Source organism: Bison bison, unplaced genomic scaffold (genome assembly GCF_000754665.1).
Source record: "Bison bison bison isolate TAMUID 2011002044 unplaced genomic scaffold, Bison_UMD1.0 scf7180017863325, whole genome shotgun sequence".
NCBI lineage: Eukaryota > Metazoa > Chordata > Mammalia > Artiodactyla > Bovidae > Bison > Bison bison.
This window is the reverse complement of record NW_011493897.1, coordinates 376,826-398,736: the sequence shown is the minus strand read 5'-3', so window position 1 is coordinate 398,736 and position 21,911 is coordinate 376,826. Positions and strand designations below refer to the sequence as shown.

At 41.5% G+C, this 21,911-nt stretch overlaps 1 protein-coding gene across 6 annotated transcripts in view; it reads right to left on the bottom strand.

Moving 5' to 3' along the window:
- CHD1L (chromodomain helicase DNA binding protein 1-like) overlaps positions 1–21,911 on the bottom strand; it is a 66,788-nt gene that overhangs the window by 3,565 nt on the left and 41,312 nt on the right. For 5 of the 6 annotated variants that reach the window (XM_010833233.1, XM_010833234.1, XM_010833236.1 and 2 more), the window contains 7 exons: positions 20,470–20,584; positions 19,695–19,848; positions 14,544–14,709; positions 10,200–10,348; positions 9,302–9,465; positions 8,556–8,752; positions 7,085–7,183 (listed from right to left, as the gene is read on the bottom strand). In XM_010833233.1, coding sequence (XP_010831535.1) covers positions 7,085–7,183; positions 8,556–8,752; positions 9,302–9,465; positions 10,200–10,348; positions 14,544–14,709; positions 19,695–19,848; positions 20,470–20,584 — 1,044 coding nt within the window. Of the gene's footprint in view, positions 1–3,603; positions 4,939–7,084; positions 7,184–8,555; positions 8,753–9,301; positions 9,466–10,199; positions 10,349–14,543; positions 14,710–19,694; positions 19,849–20,469; positions 20,585–21,911 lie in introns of those variants that run through there. The other variant, XM_010833237.1, reaches the window with a different exon arrangement.

Below are 21,911 nucleotides of genomic sequence, written 5' to 3'. Positions count from 1 at the left end.
GTGGCCCAGGTCTTAAGAAATTTGTCTTCCAAACAGTGTTTGTTTTGTTTGTTTGTTTTTCATGGAGTTCTGATAATGAAGTCCATAATTTTGTATAGGTTGCTCTCTAACATTTGTAACATCCATGCATGATAGTATCCAGAGGCTGGTTAAAACGTTTATGTTAGGTCAAGTAGCATTTGCATTTTAGTATTTACAAATTAATTATTACAGTGTTTGCTGGCAAAACAAGCTCTCTCTGTTCGATGAGTATTATATAAATTTACATCAGTGCTAGTTTCTATTTACCATCTGAACCACCAGGGACCATTATTTGGGAGGAAATACTAAATAATTTGACTTGTATATACAATTTGCCTGTATGTGTCTGTATGTGTGTTTGTCGGTATGTAATGTAGGTGTGTGTGTTGTGTGTATGTGTGTATATATTATATTATATCATGTCATATTACATCATATCATATCATATATATTATATAGTGGGCTTCCCTGCGGCTCAACGGTGAAGAATCTGCCGGTCAATGCAGGAGACAGGATTTGATCCCTGGGTCAGGAAGATCCCCTAGAGAAGGAAATGGCAACCTACTCCAGTATTCTTGCCTGGAGAATCTCATGGAAGAGGAGCCTGGTGGGCCCCAGGACATGACTTAGCAACTGAACAACGAAACAAAAAACATACTGAGGTATGTTCCTTCCATTACCAATCTGCAGAGGGTATGTCATCACGAAATTGTACTGTCAGATGCTGTCTCTACATCTATTGAGAGGATCATTTTTATCTTTCATTCTATTAATGTGATATATAACATTTATTGATTTGTGTATGTTGAACTATCCCTACATCCCTGGGATAATTCCTACTTGGTCATGTGTGTAATCCTTTTAATAAGTAACTGAATTAGGTCTGCTAATATTTTGTTGAGAATTTTTGCATTGAAGTTATCAAAGATATTGGTCTATAGTTTTGTTTTCTTGTAGTGTCATCTGGCTTTGATACCAGGGTGAAACTGGCCTCATAGAATGAGTTTGGAAAAGTTCCCACCTCTTCAATTTTTTGGAAGAGTTTGAGAAGGACTGGCGTTAATTCTTCTTGAAATGTTTGGTAGAATCTGCCAGTGAAACCATCTGGTCCTAAAGTTTCCTGTGTTGGGAAGTTTTTAATTACTGAGTCAATCTCTTTGCTCATCACTGGTCTGTTCAGATTCTCTAGTTCTTACTGGCTCAGTCTTGACAGTTTGCAGATTCTATAAACTTATCTACTTCTTCCAGGTTATCTAGTTTGTTGGTGTACAATTATCCATAATAATCTCTTATGATTCTATGTATTTCTGTAGGGTCAGTTATAATTTCTTTTCTGGTTTTATTTGGGTCTTCTCTTTTTTATTCTCACTAAAGATTTATCAATTTTGTCTATCTTTTTGAAAACCTCTTAGTTCCATTAATCTTTTCTATTGTTTTTTCTGTCTCTACTTCATTTATTTCTCCTCTGAACTTGATTTCCTTCCTTCTGCTGGCTTTGGGCTTAATTTGTTCCTCTTTTCTATCTTCTTGAGGGCTATGATCTTTCTAATTTCTTAATACTGGCATTTATTGCTGTAAGCCTCCCTCTTAGAACTGTTTTTGCAGGGCCCCATAGGTTTTGGGATGTTGTGTTTCCATATTTTTTTTTGAGATATTCTTTGCTTTCCCTTTCGGTTTATTCTTTGACCCACTGTTCAGGAGTATACTATTTGGTTTCCACATCTTACAGATTTTCCAGTTTTCCTCATTTTATTTCTAGTTTCACACCATTGTGAGCACAAAAGATAACTTAGTATGATTTCAATTACCTTATTTTGCTAAGACCTGTTTTTTGCCCTATCGTATGATCTATTCTTGAAAATGTTCCATGTGTATTTAGAAGAATTTATATTCTGCTGTTGTTGGATAGAATGTCCTATAGATACTTGTTAGGTCCCTTTGGTCTGCTGTTTGGTTCAAGCCATCATTTCCTTGTTCGTTTTCTGTCTGGATGATTTATGTATTGCTGACAGTGGGGTACTGAAGTCCCCTGTTATTATTGTATTGTCTACTTCTCCCCTCATATGTAGTTTTGCTTAATATATTTAGGTGCACCAATGTTGGGTGCACATATATTTACACTTGTTACAACTTCTTGATGAATTGATCCCTTTATCATTATATAGTAACCTTCTTTGTCTTATTACCATTTTTGGCTTCGAGTCTATTTTGTGTAATACAAATATAACTACTTCTGCTTTCTTTTGGTTTCTACTTGCATGGAATATGTTTTTCCATCCGTTCACTTTGAGATATATAATTGGGTCTTGTTTTTTATCCATCTAGACACTCTGTGCCTTTTGACTGATGAATTCAATCAATTTACATTTAAAGTAATTATATATAAGGACTTACTAATCCCACTGTGTGCATTCCAGTTGTTTTGTAATTCCCGTTTCTTTTTCCCTCTGTTTCTGCTTACCTTTGTAAACTGATTCTTTTCTACGGTGGTATGCTCTGGTTCCCTTTTGTCTTTTGTGGATCTGATCTAGGTTTTTACTTTGTGGTTACTATGGGGCTTTACATGAAACATTTTATAGATAGAACAGTGTATTTTAGGAGGACAGCAACTTATATCCAATTGCCTATAAAAGCTCCACCCTTTCACTCCTCCCTTTTATATTACGCATGTCACAATTTACCTCTTTGTATGTTGTGTATTCATTAGTAATTTATAGTAGCTGTAGTTACTTTTACTGTTTTCCTTTAAGCTTTATATTATAGTTGAGTGGTTCACACACCATCTTAATACCAAGTTGGTTTTCTAAACCTTACTGTACATATTTTACTAGTGTGTTGTATACTTTGACATGTGCTCCTATCAGTGATTAGTGCCTTTTCATTTTGGCTTGAAGAACTCCTTTCAGCATTTCTTGCAAGGCAAGTCTAGTGGTGGTGAACTCCCTCAGCTTTTGTTTGCTGGGAAAGCCTTTATTTCTCCTTCATAGCTGAAAGATAACTTTGCTGTATAAAGTATTCTTGGTTGGCAATTTTGATCTTTCAACACTTCAAATATGTTATTCTACTCTCAGGACCTGTTTCTACTAAGAAATCTGCTGATAATCAAATACGGGTTCCTTTGTACATTATATTCTTTTTTTCCCTAGCTTCCTTTAAGATTTTTTATCATTCAAAGTCTTGAAGAAGGTCTTTTAGCATTGCAATAGCAGGGTGACCTATTAGCTTCATGAACACGTATGTTTTGTCTTTCCCCAGGTTGGGAAAGTTCTCAGCTACTATTTCTTAAACTCGTTTTCCCCTTCTCCTTCTAGAAGCCTAATTATTCTGATTTGTGTTTTTTTGATTCAGTCTCATAGCTTACACAGGCTTACTTCACTCTTTAAATTTGTTATTTCAAAATTCCTATCTCCCACAAGTCACTTATTCTTTCTTCCACATGGTTTCCCCTGCTACGCATGCATGCTCAGTCATGTCCGACTCTTTGTGACCCCATGGACTTTAGCCCACCAGGCTCCTGTCCATGGGATTTTCCAGGCAAGAATACTAGAATGGACTGCCGTTTCCTACTCCAGAGAATCTTCCCAACCCAGGGACTGAACCCACGTCTCTTGCATCTTCTGCACCAGCAGGTGGATTCTTTACCACTGCACTACCTGAGAAGCCTACCTTGTTCTCTACTGCATTCTTCATCTCATCCACTGACTTCTTCGGCTCTACAATTTGTTTGGGTTTTTAAAATTTCAATCTCTTTGAAAAGAAGTCACTATGTTAACATATTTTATTCCTGATTTTATTGAGTTGCCTTTCCGAGTCTTTTTGTAATTCACTGAGTTTCTTCATAACTGCTATTCTGAATTCTTTGTCAGTTAGATCACAATATTCTGTGCCTTTGAGCATGGCTGCTGGAGAACTGTCATCTTCTTTCTGTGATGCCATATTTCCTGATTTCGTATTCCTGGTACTTATGCACTGGTGCTTTTGCATTTGAAGTAGCAGATATCTCCTTAACTCAGTGCTCATTACCTTCAGCAGCAGACAGGGTATTACATTATATAGTATTGGTATTATCTCAGTTTTTCCTGTATGTTTGTGCTCCACTCTTCTTGCTCTGTCTTGTGGCCAAATTTTTAAGCTTTTGTGTATTCTCTGACTTTTATAATTCATCAGGCTGGCTGGGTACCTTTTTTCCCAGAAGGTGGAGCTATAGCTCAAGTCTGTGGTTTCTTCCTTGCCTGCCAACATGACCTGTTTTGAGTAGGATCCTGGTCTACCAGAGTTCACTTTCATGGATACACCAGGGAGCCGGCAGCAGAGCCGAGGGAAAGTGTGGGTTTAACACTTAGTGTGTTGGGACTACCACACACCTGCAGGGAAATTTTCAGTTACTTGTGCATGAACTTTCTACTGAGCACGTGCCTTTGACACCATTTGAAATTCGTATCTGCCTCTTTCCCAATACCCTTCCTCCACCCAGGATGGGGAGCTACCACCTTAGTACTCCAGATGCTGGCAGAGAGAAACAGGTTTTTCCAGCTGCATTCCACCTTGTGATGGTAGCTGCCAGAAAAATCAGCCCTTTGCAGTGTTTTCCTTGGTGGGCCAGGGTTGGGGTTGGGCAAGTTTCCCTTACCACCTATGCTGCAAACAAACTTATATTTTTCTCTTTTCTCCAATGATGTGCCAGATCTCCCTTCAGGAAGGATGGACTTAGGCAAGTTCCATGTGTGAGTACCTGCAAGGGCAACACTCACCTGTTTTTTGCCCTACTGCAGTGAGAGGGGTCTAGGCAGTTTCACACTCTGCTGGTTCTTGCCTGTATGGAGATTTATCTCTGTCTTACCAGTTACAGTGGTGGGTGAGACTCCTCTTGGGTCTTCTAAAAGACCCACCAAGGCACTTTTGTTCAGGTGGGGATGTCTAATCCATGGGGTAAAAAAGAGGGGTTAAAAAGAGGAATGTCTTTCGGTACCATGTCACCCCCTTCACTCTTGAATTTTTATGCTTTTCTACTTCAATGCTCCTCAAACACTGCCTATGAAGTATTCCTGCAGGCACTGGAGAGTGAATGAAAAACCCAGAAGTATCTGGGCTGGGAGGGGGTGGGTCACTATGAACTTAAAATTCCTTTAGAAGAGTCTGATGTTTGTTTTAAATTATTCAAATACTGTATTCTACTATACATATTTGTATTTGTATATTTTCCTATCTCATCCAAATCAAATTCTCTAGAGAAATGTTTTAATTCTAGGCCTCGAATATTTCAGTTTGAACCTTTTGTCCTCTCAATCCATCCTGCGTACCCCAATCTTTTTAAGTCATTCTAAAATACTGGGCTGGCCAAAAAGTTTGTTCAGGTTTTTCCATATGATGGTATAGAAAAACCTGAACAAACTTTTTGGCTAACCCAGTATTTGCTCTGCTATGTCATTCTTCTACCCAAATCTCCCATGTCTAGACATTGGATAAGGTCCTGCCTTAGAATGCCATCTCCCTGGACAAGTCATTAGTCATGTGCAGTCTTCTATAATGTGGCCCAAACCTCTCTTCTTTAAAACCTAACTTTATTCCTCAGCCTAAACTTTCTACTCCACTCTGTCCGGCCTACACACCATTCCCCTAAAACATTCACTGTAACTACCTGGGTCATTCAATACCCCATACTGGGACTGGTGGGGTTACAGGAGATACCAAGAAGAATGAGATATGGTTATGGACTCTCCTACCCTTTCTCTCCACCTATTTAATCTCAACCCATCCTTCCAGGCCCAAGATAACTTTCACGACTTCCTTCAAGCCCACATTTCATCTACCCTGCTCTACACTATTCCAGTTCTCCTTCAGAAAAGAATGCACACTCCCATCTCTGATTCCTTACTGACCATTTACACCTTACTCTGTGCCACCAGGTTTTACTTTTCACACTTTCTTCAAAATGCTCCAGGGTGATGTGACTGCCCTTGGGGGGCAAATCTAGTGGGCTTTTCCCAGTGCTCATCCTCACTTCAGTGTCTGACACTGCAGACCACTTCTTGACACTTCTCCTCCCTTGTACCCCAAAGCACTACACTGTCAAGGTTCTCTTATTTTTCTGACAATTCCTTCTTCCTTCTCCTAAATGGAGGTGTGTTCTCTGCCCTCCCATTTCTCCATCCTCTCTCCTTCAGGGTTTTAAACAAGGATCCAAATGGAGACTCCTCAGTCTGTATCTCTAGCTCCAGCCTCCCCTGAATTCTCTCCTTTTCAAACTGCCCAGTCAGTATCTAGATTGGGTTAATCATGGCAACACATATTAAACCCTGTAATGTGTTTTAGTAGAAAGACTATTCACTCTAAGTCCTTGCATCCCTTTCTATGTTAGAGAAGTGAGCAGAAAAACCAATCTCCAAGAAATCTGAAGAGCTCTTCTCTATTGGACAAGATCCTTTAACCTCTCAATTCCACAGGAAATAATCACAATAATCATTTTACTCCTCTTGCCACTTTGTGATTGCCACACATAAAACGAGGTGCCCGGCCCCTTCTCTCTGCCGAGGGAACACCATTCAGCCTTCAAGTTTCCCCAGACAGCTCTGCTTCCGTCTCCGGGGAGTGTTACACCCTAGTCTGTGCTAACTTCATAATACAACCTCCTTCCTCTCAGCACCCAGCTCCTGTTAGCCCTTCAATGGTATGTCTGATTTCTCTCCCACAGGTGTCTGACATTTCCAGGAGAAATTCCCTCAAGAAGATAGAGTGAACTGGGTAAACAATGAAATGAACTTCAAGCCAATACTTCAACATGCATGCAGGGATTGACATTTATCAAAATACTTACACATTCATTATCCTCATTATAGTCCCAGGAGGTAGATGGAAAAAGTATTATTTTCAAATTACAAATGAGAAGGCAGGTACAGGGAGGGGGAAGGGATTGCCTTAAAGTCACGTATCAACTAGCTTTAACTAATGGCAGAATTCAGACTCCAACTAGCTCTTCTGACTCCTCATCTAGTGTTTTTTAACACACCTAATGTCCTCTCCCTCTTATTCCATCCTTAACCCTTCTCTCTGCTTTGCTCCTTACCTTTCATTTTTCCAGCCAACTCATATCTTTTTCTTGGCTCAGCAGATCTTGTTTCCAGAGCTGTGAATAAACCACCTCTGCCCCAGCGGCCAGAGTCATCTGATAGGAGAAAGAGAAGATTTTCTTCTATAGGAGGCAAAATCCAGTCCACAATTAAAAAAAAATGGTATGCCAAGTATACTTGATTTTTCAAAGGGCAGAAACTATCTAACCTCCAAGCATATTACACACTGGACTTGTCAAGTATGTTTAGGTTTTCTGGAATACACCTGGCCATCATAACAGAAAAGCATCAAAAGAATCAGTGTTCTCAAAGAGCAGAAGCTCTGTAGTCCTTCTGTAATTCCTGGAAGATGGCTAAGGAAGGATGTAGAGTAGATGTAAAACCAGAAAGAGTTGAAGCATTGATAATACAACAGCTTACAACTCCCATTTCATAGGTAAGAAAGGGGAAAGGTTAAATGACTTATTCAAGCTGGTACTAATACAGCTGGTTAATACTCTGTATTCAGTCATTCATTCGATCATACTATAAATATTTGTCAGTATTACACGTCAAGAACTCTTTTATGCTCTAGGGTTACACCAGTGGGGGGAGGGGGGAAATCTCTGCTCCCATGAAAGTGTGAAAACGGAAGTGTTAGTCACTTAGTCGTGTCCAACTCTTTGCAGTCTCTTGGACTGTAGCCTATCAGAATCCTCTGTCCATGGAATTCTTCAGGCAAGAATACTAGAATAGGTGGCCATTTCCTACTCCAGGGGATCTTCCTGACCCAGGGATTGAACCCAAGTCTCCCGCATTCCAGGCAGATTCTTTACAGTCTGGGCCATCAGGGAAGCCCAGTTCAATGAAACACCACGTGATATATTATGTATATATCTGCTTGTTTCATTGTTTGTTCACTCAATGAAACAAACAAGCAAATACATACATAATATGTCACGTGGTGATGTGTCATCAAGTAAAATAAGGTAAGAAAGTAAACAGAGAAAAACAGGGATGAGTATGGGGTGTGGGAAGTCAGGGGAGACCTCTCTTTGAGATGTAGACATCTGGACAATGCTTGATGTTGCTAAGTGGGGAAAGAGCATTCTAGGAAGAGGAACTTGCCTGGGGGAAAAAAGTGCAAAGGTCATGAGGGAGACTATGTTTGGAGTTTTGTTTTTTCTCAAACCATTTATTTGGCTTATAGATGTAGCCTCTGTGTACTCTCTTAAAAAGTTTGTGCAGGGAACAAAGCAGATATCCCATTACACATATAAGAGAATTGAGGCCTGAAGAAGTTGGATTTGACTCTTACCTTTCTTCTTTACCTGGTTGAGCACCCTAGTCTCCTGGTTCTAAAGCTCACTCTCTTTTTGACCACACAAGGCTGCCCTAAGCCCATTAATCTCCCCTAAGACAGGGCTCTGCCTTGTCTTCCCCAGTTCGTGGCACCTTAAGGATTGAGGCCCCACCATGTCTACCTACCTACGCAGTGCACAATGACAGCATCCTCCGCCCCAGCCTGGGGGTGGGTGACGTCACCGCTTACATATCTGATGGAGGTTGAGTCTGGGTCCTCATATTCCAGTTGGGCAGAGCTCTCATCTTCGCCGTCCTCTGGTTCGCTCTCCTCGGAAGGCAGGCAGAAGGACTGGTAATTGTTGGACTCCCACCAGGCCATCCTTCGAGAAACCAGAGGGGAGAGGAATTAACTGGGCCTATCACTAGTTCCCTCAAAGCACATCCTGGGCTGTGATTCATAAACGGTGAGTGGCAAGTGGAGATGCAATTAGAAACTCACCCTGTCCTTCTGCCTGTTTGTAAATAAACAAGAAGCCTTACTGATTAGCCTAACTGCCTCCTGACTACACTTCAAAAATGAGCAGCCACCAGATGTCACTGTTTTTAAGAACATGTGACTAAAAGGGACTGTTCAAGTAAACTACTCTTGTCAGATAGCTGCAATCAAGTCCTAAAATGTTCTCGCTTCAGCTGAATGCATCTTCTCTGCCTGAGGCACTCGGGACTGTTCTCTTAAGTAGATGGACTGCTAAGGTGAAAGTTTAATCTTTATAAAAGTATTCTATTACCAGTGGGAACTACCAGCATTACAGACACTTTCTGCAGTTTTAAAGTGATGTTTGACTGTGGGCTCACTATGCAGTAGTGATCCCTTTACCAACGGCGACCTTCAGCTTTGTTAATAACACCATCAAATAACACACACGTACTTTTTCTTATGTTCTGCTTCTTCCTTCTTCTTCCTCTTCTCCTCTAACAGTCTCTTTCTCTTGGCTGCTGCTTCTTGTCTTCTCTTCCTTCTGTCCTCCAGTTCTTCTGGGCTCAGAATCCGCTTCCTTTTGGTGGACCCCTCCACAAGGCCTGGGATGGGAACCTATAGGAAGAACAAGCTCTATAACCAGGGGAACTGGGGTCTACCTGTTCCTTCATGAGTCTCATTCATCACACTGAGCAATGAGCTCATTATTTCACAGTATTTCACCATGGGTGGTGGGAAGTGCTGGCAAGATACTTCAGTTTACACATCTGGTAGGCATGGTAACCAGGATACTATGCTCTAAACTCAACCAAAGCACTGGCATGTCAGTATAGCAATATGTCATTTTGATTAATTTCATTAGGAATAAGGTACTTGAGAAAATAACTTGTTTTTTAATTGAAAGGATGCTGTTTTAGGTTTAACTCATTTTAATGGAAATATTCCTTAATACATTTTATCTTTCAGACTTAAACACAATATTCCAACATCATGATCACCTTAACAATAACTAGCATTTAATGTATACAGACTAACTGCCAAATGCTATGGACATTACAGACATCGTTTATGATTGCTATCCATCCTTAATGACATAGGTCATGACTGTCAGCAGCAGGGTATGGTATTTTGATGTAAGACAGTGATCCCTTCAAGAGTGGCTTACTATCACCCACAATAAATGGTAAAATATAACCTCCTTGTTATTATTTTTATGCCATCTTCTTATACTTTTTTTCAACAAATAGATACATTCTTATTTCTTAACAAATCATTCTCAGCATCACTTTCTGTTCATTTTTATTGAAACTTTGGAAGAATTTATCCTCACATAAATTAACAGTTCTTACACTGCCTTTATTTCGGAGTAACCGGCCCTCTTGACTAGTCTTCTCCAAAAGGGTTTTCTGAATATTCACCAGTTGCTCAAATGATTCTCTGTCTTCTTTACTAGGCTCCTTAGAATAATCTTTACCTTCAAATAAGTACATGTGGTTTTCTAAAAACATAAAACACAGAGAGAAATGTTAGATACTAAAGAAAACTGGATTGATTCTAGTCAAAGCAATAAAGAGGGTAAACAAGAGAATGGCCTGTATTCTAAATGGGCCAAGAATAGCTTGTGATGAAGGTACTGGAATTCCCATCCCACTAATGCTGACGGGTTTGGGATCCACCTGGGGATTTCATCTATTTACTTTTTAAAGGAGCGAGCATGGCTAAAGCCCTTTTGGTCTATCTTCAGGTGGCCTGTAAGTCTCAGTTTGATGCCTGCCAAGTCCTGGATCACTCATCACTCATTCATCCCACACTATTCCCCAGCACAAATCTCACTAACATTAAGATCTCCTAAATAAAGGTAACCAACAGCATATTTTTTTTAATTACAAACAGACTTTTAACACTCAGCTCTTCCCCCATTTCTGTAATATTACAAGGATCAAGTAGAAAATCTATGAGGAAATAATCACAAAAATAATCCCTTAGATTTACAACTTTCTTTGTAGAGCTCATGAAGCATCTTCATGAGCTTCACCACAGTCTTGGTATAATTAACCCCACTTAAGAAAAAGAGAAAATTGAGGGCTTCCCTGGGGGCTCCCAGATGGTAAAGAATCCACCTGCCAAGGCAGGAGACACAGCTTTGATCCTTAGTCCAGAATTAGAGAGTAGCCCTCACTTGCCACAACTGGAGAAAAGCCTGTTCAGCAATGAAGACCCAGCACAACCAAAAATAAATAAAATTATAAAACTCCTGAGTTATTAAGCGCCTCCCCAGTTCAAATTGCTAATAAGTGAAGAAAGCAGGATTTTCTGAGTCTGCTGCCAATGTGCTCTTTTCAGTATACAACTGTGTCTATAGAAGGATGGAAAGATAACAGGCCAGCAAACAGTAACTACAGTAATAACACAAATGGTGATAGTCTGAACTTGAATAGCAGTTTATGCTGTCAGAGCACCTTCACATTTATAATCACATCTGACTTTTGCAACTGTGTAAAAGGGTAAGGTATACACTACTAGCACCACTTTACAGATGAGGACACAGAGACTCAAAGAGGTTGGGTAATTTGCCAAGACCATGAATCACATGATAGAAAGAAGTCATAACAAGCCAAGCCTAGTAACTAAGAGAGGTAAGACAACGATTCTAAATTGAAGCATATTTAATAGCACGTTACCAAAGAATGTCTTTTCACAGCATTATAAAATCAGCTATGAATATAAGTATGTTTTTCTCTAGAGAGTACGAAAGCAAAACATTTTCATTCTCAAGAGATCAACTGCTTCACACTTGTACCCAAATCCAACCAGCTGTAATTCTAATTGGCATTTGCTAATTAAGTCAGCAGGGGGCTTTCAATGAGGTGCTCTATCAACAAGTGAGGAAAAAAGAGCCAAGAGGCAAATATGATCACATATGTAGCTGCATGCGATTCTCAACTTACAAACATGCTTTAAAAAAAGATCCTGCCATTCAAGATAAAAGCTATCCTGCTTTTTTTTCCTACAGCCCCCTTTCATAGGGGATGCTGTAGCTATGAGTCTTTCATATTCATTTCTCTTCTTTTAACCATGCTCTGTCTTCACTCTGCAGCCAAGAGAAGGTTGGCGACCATAGGTATGGACACTCATCCTGCCAATGGAACCACCTACCACAGACTGGACCTGTACCCACTGATCAAAGACAGAACTCCAAATTTTAATACAACTGGGAAATCTTTGCGGCAGCTGGACTGCCTGAAAAAATATATATAATTTTTTTTGGCAGTTGGACTGACTGAAAAATATAATTATCTTTCTGGAAAACAGTGAAATTTTACTTTGTTCTACTAAACATTAGCAAAATAAGCTAAAATTAATCTAGATGAGTGCAGAATGAGTGCAGGCTTCAGTACTTAATGTAATCAAAATGCAACTTAAAAATAGGACCACATACATCTATTTCTCTTCCCACCTAAAACCTACATGGTAGTAAAGGGATTTTAAAAAGATATATGAGACGACAGTGGACAAAAAGTTCAACAACTTTTTAGAAAATTATAAGTGGCTCAAGGGATAACAGAGCTAAAAGAACAGTGGAAGCAAAACACAGGTGCCTGGTCAAGGGATGATTGTGAGAGCAGAGACCCTTTGAATCCTCCAAAAGCTCAGAACTTCCATGGACAAGGAATCGCAGGGAGGGATAACTGAGAGAAAGTCTGCACACCAAGTAACAGGAGCTAAAAAAAAGTATCGCACATTAATGCATATATGCTTCCAGGAAGCACAGTGGTAAACAATCCGCCTCCCAAGGCAGGAGACACAAAAGGCGCAGGTTCGATCCCTGGTCAGGAAGATCCCCCGGAGAAGGAAACAACAATCCACTCCAGTATTCTTGCCTGGAAAATTCCATGGACAGAGGAGCCTGGCGGGCTATAATCCATGGGGTTGTGACTGAGCACACACAACACATGTATGTGGAATCTAGAAAAAGGCATAGATAATCTTTATTTGCAAAGCAGAAACAGAAACAGAAAAACATACGGATACCAAGGAGTAAGGGGGTGGTGGTGGGATGGATTGGGATTGACATATATACATCACTACATATAAAATATTTAGATAACTAATGAAAACTGACTGTATAACACAGGGAACTCAGTGCTCTGTGGTGACCCAAATCGGAGGGAAATCTAAAAACGAAGGGATGTATGTATATATATGGCTGATTCACTTCATCCTACAGCAGAAACTAACACGATATTGTAAAGCAACTATACTCCAATAAAAAAAAAAAAAAGAAGTAACAGGAGCACCCTGAACACCTTCATTCATGTTGTCTCCTCAATCTGAGCAAACAGGTTACTCCAGACCCTATTCACCTCTTCCAGAAAGATATTAAAGGATTAGTCTTCGGAAAAATGGAGTTGCCCAGAGAAAAGACTCCAAATACAGACATCTGGGAGGGCCCCTTCAGTGCGAAGGCCAGCTCACCAATCAGTGATGCTGGAATAAGCCCAAGGAATCCACATACCTGCTCAGGCCAGACCTGCCCATCAGCTCTGCCTTTCACCTGCAAACATGAACAGATAGCCACGGCACACCAGATATTTCAGAGAAACTACCAACAAGGACAAGACAAATACACAACACAGGGCGTAGAGGAATACTTTTTTAAAAAGCTATAATAAAAGTCCTCAGAGAGGATATTCTATCCCTGCAAACAGAATAGGACACAATTAAAACAAGCAGAGAATCAGAAAGGGTTCTTGAAGAATAAAAATGGGATGCTAATATTCAAAAATGTAAAAGCTAAACAATGAGAAAAGTTAAAGAGCAGTGTCTTAGAGAATAATGCCAGCTGTCCACATTCTCATCTTCCAAACATCCTATAAAAACCATAGGGAATAACAAGGACAACAAAGCCACCCTGAACCCATACCTTCTAAAAAGCTAGGAGTCAGAGAGTACTACAAACCTCAATTTGCAGGAAGGTAGAGAGATGAACATCCCAAATGAGCTGAATTAGCTCCCAAGCCCACAGTGGAGTCAGGCAGAGACTGCATGGAAAAGAGGCAGCAGAGTTCTAACAACATCATACACAGATCAAATTTGTCCCCCATGAGGAGGACACATTCCAAGTGGGAAAATAATGAGGAAAGGTCTGCAACTGGGAAGATCAGAGAAGCAACTGCTAAGGAACTGACAGAAAGAGACTAGAAAGTACTTGAAGGTAGCAATTTGGGAAGGCATTGCTTCTGGAGGTCGTGCCTTGACAGTTTGGTGGCAAAGGGAAAGAATGAAGCAGGTGATGGAAATTCAGGGTCCTGTGGAAACGAAAAAGAATCACAAAACGAGAAGTCATGCCGGCCTACTCTCCACTCAAAAAAGGAAGCAGCATCGGGTAAAGAAACTGCCCTTCTCTGCATGAATGGAATAAAGTACTCTCGAATCAAGAAGCCTAGGAAGACTAGCAGACCTCTCACCCCATTCCACACTGAATTTGTGTTGCCACTGGTACAGACAAATAAATTCATTACAAAATAACCCTAAGACATCAAGGAACATCCTTACAAAGCTACCATGTGGGGAAAAAAAAAAAAACATTTCAAATCAGAAATCCAAATACCTCAGAAATAGAAATGGGGACCCATCTCCTGCTCTAGCTTGGGGTGGCCATGACATTAGCTCTGTTCTCACCCCCCACTTACTTCCTTCCTCTGGCTCTCTGCTTCCTTCTTCTGCTGTAGGCAGGGCATCAGAGACCCAGTGGCCATCTTCTGTTTCTCCCAGGATAGACTTCAGGTCTATTTCATGCATGGTGCTCCCCTCCGAGGACAGCAGTTTATCCAAACCAAATTTGAGTATCTCGCTCAACTTGAATGAAGACAACAAAAAAGTCCAATTGGCCCTCATGAAAACAAATATTGGGCACCAGTGATTTGCAAAGTGGCTTAGACACCAGGCGCATCCCTGTCCTGATGCTCAGCCTTTCTTCCCTCCCTGTGACAGATGACACCAACAAGGCTGTTCTGTAATTGGATGATGAATGAGCAGAGAGGTGATAAATGACAGTCAGAGCCTAACTTTGACAATTCTCAATAAACAGAAAATTTGACCCTCCAATCTTTGTTCTGAAGAATAAGAGTCACTTCCAGCATTATCTTAGCACTTCTCACAGAGTTTCACAGGCATCCCCAGCAGTCACGTGAGACATCACAGACCCTGTTAGCTACTCTCCTACCCCTCCTACTGCCAAACTTCTTGGAATGAGAAGGCTACACAGCATCTTTCTTAAGTGACTTTCCTTTGACAGTTTTGTTCCTACCACAGTGCTCAGTGGAAACCATCTTCACTAAAGACCAGCAACATCTCCTGACCACTGGACGGGAGAGCCGTTTCTCAATTCTAATGCTGCTTGCTGGACATGCCTACCCTGGACATTGCACTACCCTGCTTCTCTTACCTGCTCTCTAACAAACCCTCAGCCTCTCCCTAGGCTTGTAGGAACCACCTAAAAAAGTTCAGATCATCTTTCCTAGCTGTAGTTTTCTCCTTTCAATTGTGTACTTCCTAAGTGCTAACTCTGAGGCTCTGAACCAAGCTGCATTCACACTTTGGCTCATTTGCATCTTGTCTTTTTGGGTTAGCTATCTCTAGCTGGTTTATTTTGTGAATAACTTGGAAATCTTACAATACTCTGTAACAACTGGAAAAAAATTTAGATAGCTCACTGGAAGAATTGAACAAACCTAGATATACTTATCTTTAACCTTGATATATACAAAAAAGCGACTGACTTTGGCAACTGGCTTCCCAGTAGTTCAGTTGGTAACGAAAACATAGCGCTAAGTTGTATCCAACTCTTGCCATCCCATGAACTGTAGCCTGCCAGGCTCCTCTGGGATTCTCCAGGCAAGAATACTAGAGTGGGTTGCCATTTCCTTCTCCAGGGGATCTTCCCAACCCAGGAATTGAACCCAGGTCTCCCGCATTGCTTACTCCTTGGAAGGAGAGTTATGTCCAACCGAGATAGCATATTGAAAAGCAGAGACATTACTTTGCCAACAAAGGTCCGTCTACTCAAGGCTATGGTTTTTCCTGTGGTCATGTAGGATGTGAGAGTTGGACTGTGAAAAAGGCTGAGCGCCGAAGAATTGATGGTTTTGAACTGTGGTGTTGGAGAAGACTCTTGAGAGTCCCTTGGGCTGCAAGGAGATCCAACCAGTCCATTCTGAAGGAGATCAGCCCTGGGTGTTCTTTGGAAGGAATGATACTAAAGCTGAAACTCCAATACTTTGGCCACCTCATGCGAAGATTTGACTCACCGGAAAAGACTCTGATGCTGGGAGGGATTGGGGGCAGGAGGAGAAGGGGACGACAGAGGATGAGATGGCTGGATGGCATCACTGACTCGATGGACGTGAGTCTGAGTGAACTCTGGGAGTTGGTGATGGACAGGGAGGCCTGACGTGCTGCGATTCATGGGGTTGCAAAGAGTCAGACACGACTGAGCGACTGAACTGAACTGAACTCCTGCATTGTTGGCAGATGCTTTACCGACTGAGCTACGTGGGAAGTTCGATGCCTGGGTTGGGAAGATCCCCTGGAGAAGGGATAGGCTACCCACTCCAGTATTCTGGTCTGGAGAATTCCATGGACCATATAGTCCATGGGGTCGCAAAGAGTTGGACATGGCTGAGCAATTTTCACTTCAACAACTGGCACCAAAAATAAAAGCCACTATTTATGAAAAAGACTAGTCCACACCGGGACACTCCCTTTAGTCTATGTCTCACTTGTGACGTGTCTCAGTTATCAAGGGACCACATGTATTTTTAGAGAAAAAATGTGCATGCACACTAAGTTGCTTCAGTCGTGTCTGACCCTTTCATGATGATACTATGGACTATAGCCCGTCAGGCTCCTCTGTACATGGGATTCTCCAGGCAAGAATACTGGAGTGGGTTCCCATGCCCTCCTCCAGGGGATCTTCCAAACTGGGATCAAACCCACATCTCTTATGTCTCCTGCATTGGCAGGCGGGTTCTTTACCACTAGCACCACCTGGGAAGCTCAAGAGAAGAAATATATTACAGTAATTAAAGGCAAGGGCATGTGCTTGGAGGTTAGAGAGTCCTTGGATTGGAGTCTTAATGAATTAACATTCTTGGGCAAATTATTTGAAATGGGAATAAGGAGAGTACCTACCTCATTCTTCTGTTATTCATATCACAGAAATAACTGGGAAGAACCCCTTCATATGATACTTAGCACACAGTGAGCATTCAGTAAATGTTCACTCCATCTGCCTCTGCCTCTGTTTCCTATAATGTTCTTCCTGCAGGGTAATGAATCTGATTCCTTCTTTGAGGATTTCATGATCCAGTACTTCTTAGATTTACTGAACCACAGTCACATCTTTGACTATCGGATTCTTTTTATTATACAAACCCTGCTTTCCTGGAGATAAGGGGATTGGGGTGTTATCTTTGCTTCTGGCAACCAGAGATAACTTGCAGAGGCTTGGTAGGTAAGAGAAAAATCAGAAGTAACCTTCTACTAACCACGAGCTGGGTGAGATTCTGACAGAGCCCCTCTCAAACAGCTGGGGGGGGGTCTATGTTCCCATTAGGATCTGGCCCATGGCACAGAGACATGTTTACACAATTACATGGACATGCCCAGCAGCCTACGTCACAGGGACACCATCACTGAATCCCCTGAGCCCCTCTCCAATTGGGAGAGTTCAAGCTTCTTACTGATAACTCCTCCTCCCACACCCAGAATGTGGGCATGCCAAGGCTCAGCCATTCATTCCCCTCACCAGACCCAATACTGAACTTGTCACTCATGAGGTTCTACAGGAACTCATGGTTGGAGAACTGTAAGAGCCTCTGCAGTCTGCCCACACCTTTCTCTCAAGCTGCCATCTGACATTTGTAACTGCCTCTTGGATAATGTGAACACATTACGATCTGCTTTGCCACCAGCATGGACAAGTGTGCACACATCAATTGGGAACCAAAGAAAAAAACCGAAAAAAACCCACACTTTGCACCTTAAGAGAAACAAGAACCAAACAAGTAAACACACAAAATCCAGGGTTACTTTCTAGTTCAAGTTCCAAAATAAATGAAACCTTGAGCCTTTCCCGTAAGTTACTGACTTCCTAACAAAACCAATGTGAGCCCTGTCTTCTGCAAAGCAGATGTGTAAAGATATGCACTGGTCTTTGTGGATATAATAACCATGTGAGGAAAACCAGACTAACACTTGGCAATTTCGCTTTTAATAGTAATTTTTCCTTTTAAATACTTGTTGTATTTTCTGTTTGATAAACTAGTCCCTTTAAAGTCTACTCTCTTACAAACTTCTGCAAATGAAATTTTTATCTCTGAGCTTTTCCTCTAACAGTATTTTTTTTAATACGTTTTTACTGCAAACTCTGTTGACTAAAGCCTAAATTATCTTCCTCTTCCTAAATCTCTACCTAAACTTCTTGCTTCCTAATTTCTATCCTCCTCATTATCCAGGCTGAAGACCTTATAGACATCTTTACATTTTCTATTCTCCCTAGCTCCCCACCTCTAAGCAGCAGCTCCTGTCATTTCTTCTTCTGTAATGTTCCAGACCCTTCCATTGCTACTGCCTATGTCAGAGGTTTATAACTCACTTCATGCCTGGATCTTTCCAGCATCCTAGAAGACAGTCTCTCTGCTTCTAGCCCCTCATCCCTGGGTCAAATGGGAGGACCTGGTCTATATGATAATATGGGTTCTAATTTAAACCCAAGGGCTGCTACAGAATATCTCCAAGTCCTCTCCCAGAAGAGTTTTCTCTAACATCTTCCAAGCCTGCATCTGCTTTCTAGCTGGTGTCTCCTCCTCTAAGCAATTAACTCTAGTTCTTTCATCTGTTTTTCCTATGGCATAATTCTGAATTCCTGATCTTGTCTACCCTCCTCTGAGTGTGAAGAAGGTGATGCAAAGCACTGATCAAAGGGTCTGGGGTTAAGATGGAGGTACAAGATAAATCATTATTATGCTGAGTTGTTTATTTTACCTAATTCTCTTAAGGCCCCCTGATGGAACCTGTGGTATCCTCATTTTCAGAAAGCAAAGGTTAAGCTATCTGCTCAAAGCAACACAGCCAGTAAGAGACAAGGCTTGGATCTGAATCCAAGTAAAAGGGATCCACTGCTACTGCTAAGTCACTTCAGTCGTGTCCAACTCTTAGCAACCCCATGGACTGCAGCCCACCAGGCTCCTCCGTCCATGGGATTTTCTAGGCAAAAGTACTGGAGTGGGGTGCCATTACAGTCCATCCTTATTCTGTATTCTGCTGCCTTTATTTATCATATTCATTTTCACTCCCATAGCAGCCTGCATGTAGTATATATATTATGTGCATGCATGCTCAGTTGGGTCTGACTCTGTGACCCCACTGACTACAGCTCGCCAGGTTCCTCTGTCCATGGAATTTCCCAAGCAAGAATACTGCAGAGGGTTGTCATTTCCTCCTCCAGGGGATCTTCCTATGGCAGGAAGGAATCTGGCTAGGGAACAAATGTGTAGCAGGAGAGAGTGGGTGGTTAATTCATCTACTTTCTCACTGATGGAACCACTGACTAAAACCATGACATCTTCTAATATGAAGAACAGGGACTTCCCTGATGATCCAGGGGCTAAGACTCCATGTTTCCAGTGCAAGGGCCCCAGGTTTGATCCCTGGTCAGGGAACTAGGTCCCACACGCTGCAACTAAAAATTCCACATGCTGCAAACAAGACCCAGCAAGGCCAAATAAATAAATAAGTTAAAAAAAAACCAAAAAACAAAAGTGAAGAACAGTGTATCTTACCTGGAGGTCAGCATCCGCAGCAGGTTTCTGGGCTCCCAGAGTGAAATGGCCCCCTTCTATGATCATGTTGGTGAGCTGCAGCTTGGAGGCCGCTTTCCTATAGACAATCTCTTCCACAGTGTCTCGTCCAATCAGCCGAATAACTTTAACAGACCTGTAGAGAAATCACAGAAAACTAATGTGCTAAAATAGAAGGGTCCGCAAAGAAGCACACAAGCATGCCAGGTCAAGATGCAAAAAAGGAAACAAATCTAAAATGCCAGCTTCAGGGTACAACTAACAGGGGATTGCTGTATGTGAACCTGAGTTATTTGTTAGAGAGAATCTGGCCTCTAATGCTCACTGAACCTTTCCAAAAGAGTCAAGGGAGGGATGACGAGGTGGTCATGATTGGAGTTCCTTATCCATGGTAGAGGAAAACCTCTGTTAGATCTAAATCATCACCAGGTCAGAGAGTAAGACTTATCTTTTTATCTTAGGTCCATAAACCCATAACTTCATTTTTAAACTGAATCACACCTTAACTCAGGAAGGATGTTAAATAACTTCTCAGAGTCCCTCCTAGTCCTTTCACAATTTGACTTTGCTCTTTTTACCAAAGCAAGTCCCAGCCCAGTACTACTCTGGAGTCAGCAACAGAGATGGGCTAAAACCAACTGGTCTCTCACCGCCCAGTCTAGAACTGTCACCAGCCCACATTCTTCACCTTCCCCCCGAACCCAGAACTACTGAAGAGCCAAGGAAGTGGAACCAGAGCTATGCTTAAATCTCTCACTTGTTCTGGCCAATTCGGTGAGCCCGGGCAGCTGCTTGTAAGTCATTCTGAGGATTGAAATCACTGTCAAAAAAAATAACAGTATCTGCTGCTGTTAAGTTCATGCCAACTCCACCTGAAAACAATACAAAAAAGAATGTTGGTAGAAGTACAAGGGCTAAGGACCAGACTATGATGACACAAGGCCACAGCGTTCAGACTGATAAATTGAAAGCAGCCAAAATGACTGGCTTCATCCTTCAAACTGACACCCCCATCCTCAACTCTAGACAGAGCTTTGTAGTGGTTAAAAGTCCTACATGGGCTTTTGCTGCCTGACTCGGGCAAGTTTAACAACTGCAAGTAACGGAAGTGAGTGGAGCGAGGTAAGAAGCAAAAGTAGGTACTTAAGTTAGCGCCCTGAATCCATTTTAAATCTCTCCAGTTTAAAAATCTTCATTGAACTTCGTTTAGAATAGTCTGTGGAAAAGGAAACATGCTCTTTCAGAAACAGTTTTAAATTTGAGCGAGGTCTGCTGTGGGCACCATCAAGAGAAGACCTCCTAATGTCCACTGCAAGGTACAACCAGGCAGCATGGGCTCTGACACAAGTTAATGAGAAGAGGAGATGCCATGTATTACACCCCCAAGCGGAGCAGGGGGCTATCTCCCTCTGATTGGAGAAGACTTTAGTATTCTCTTCTGTTACTTGTCCACATTAATTAAGGAGAAGGTAACAAAACCAACCAAAGGACAAAAACACTCCCTGGGACAACTTTCCAGTCTTTCTTTAGGAAGAGGGCTGTGGAGGCTCCTTGGACTACGGGAATTAATGAGAAGAACTATGAAGGCAAATTACAGCCTTCTCTTTGATTAATGTGGAAACAAGCACAAAATAGACTCCCTCTTGCCAGGGTCATTACAGCTCGTTGCTGAAACAAGCAAGCCTGAAATGGCTTGTTCCAGGAGCCAGAACTAAGGACCAACTTCTGAGATGGGCTACTGCCTCCAAGCTAGATCTTAAGTCAGGCAGGAACATTCTAATTAAAGCCTTTATATAAAATTAAAGTTGGAATAAACAGATAATAAAGACTGATTACCGAGAGATGCTAATATACTGAATAACAACAACAGCTACCCAGGTGCTATGCTTTACTCTCTGCAGGCACCATTCTAAAGTGCTTTACATATATTAACTCCTATAATCCTCGCAACAATCACGGGTACTCATTTTATAGATGTTGCAATGGAAGCACGGAGAAGTTGAGGGATGACTGGAAGCGAAAGGAGCCAGATTCAGTACCACATGGTCTGGCTTCAGAGCCTATGTTTTTTACCCACTATTCCATAATACTTTCAGGCACTTATTTCATTGAAGTGTTTTAATTTTTTTATGAAATGTTTTTTTCATAAAAATTTTCTTCTTCTTCTTGGGTTACTGTTAAGTTCAGCTCTTCTTCATT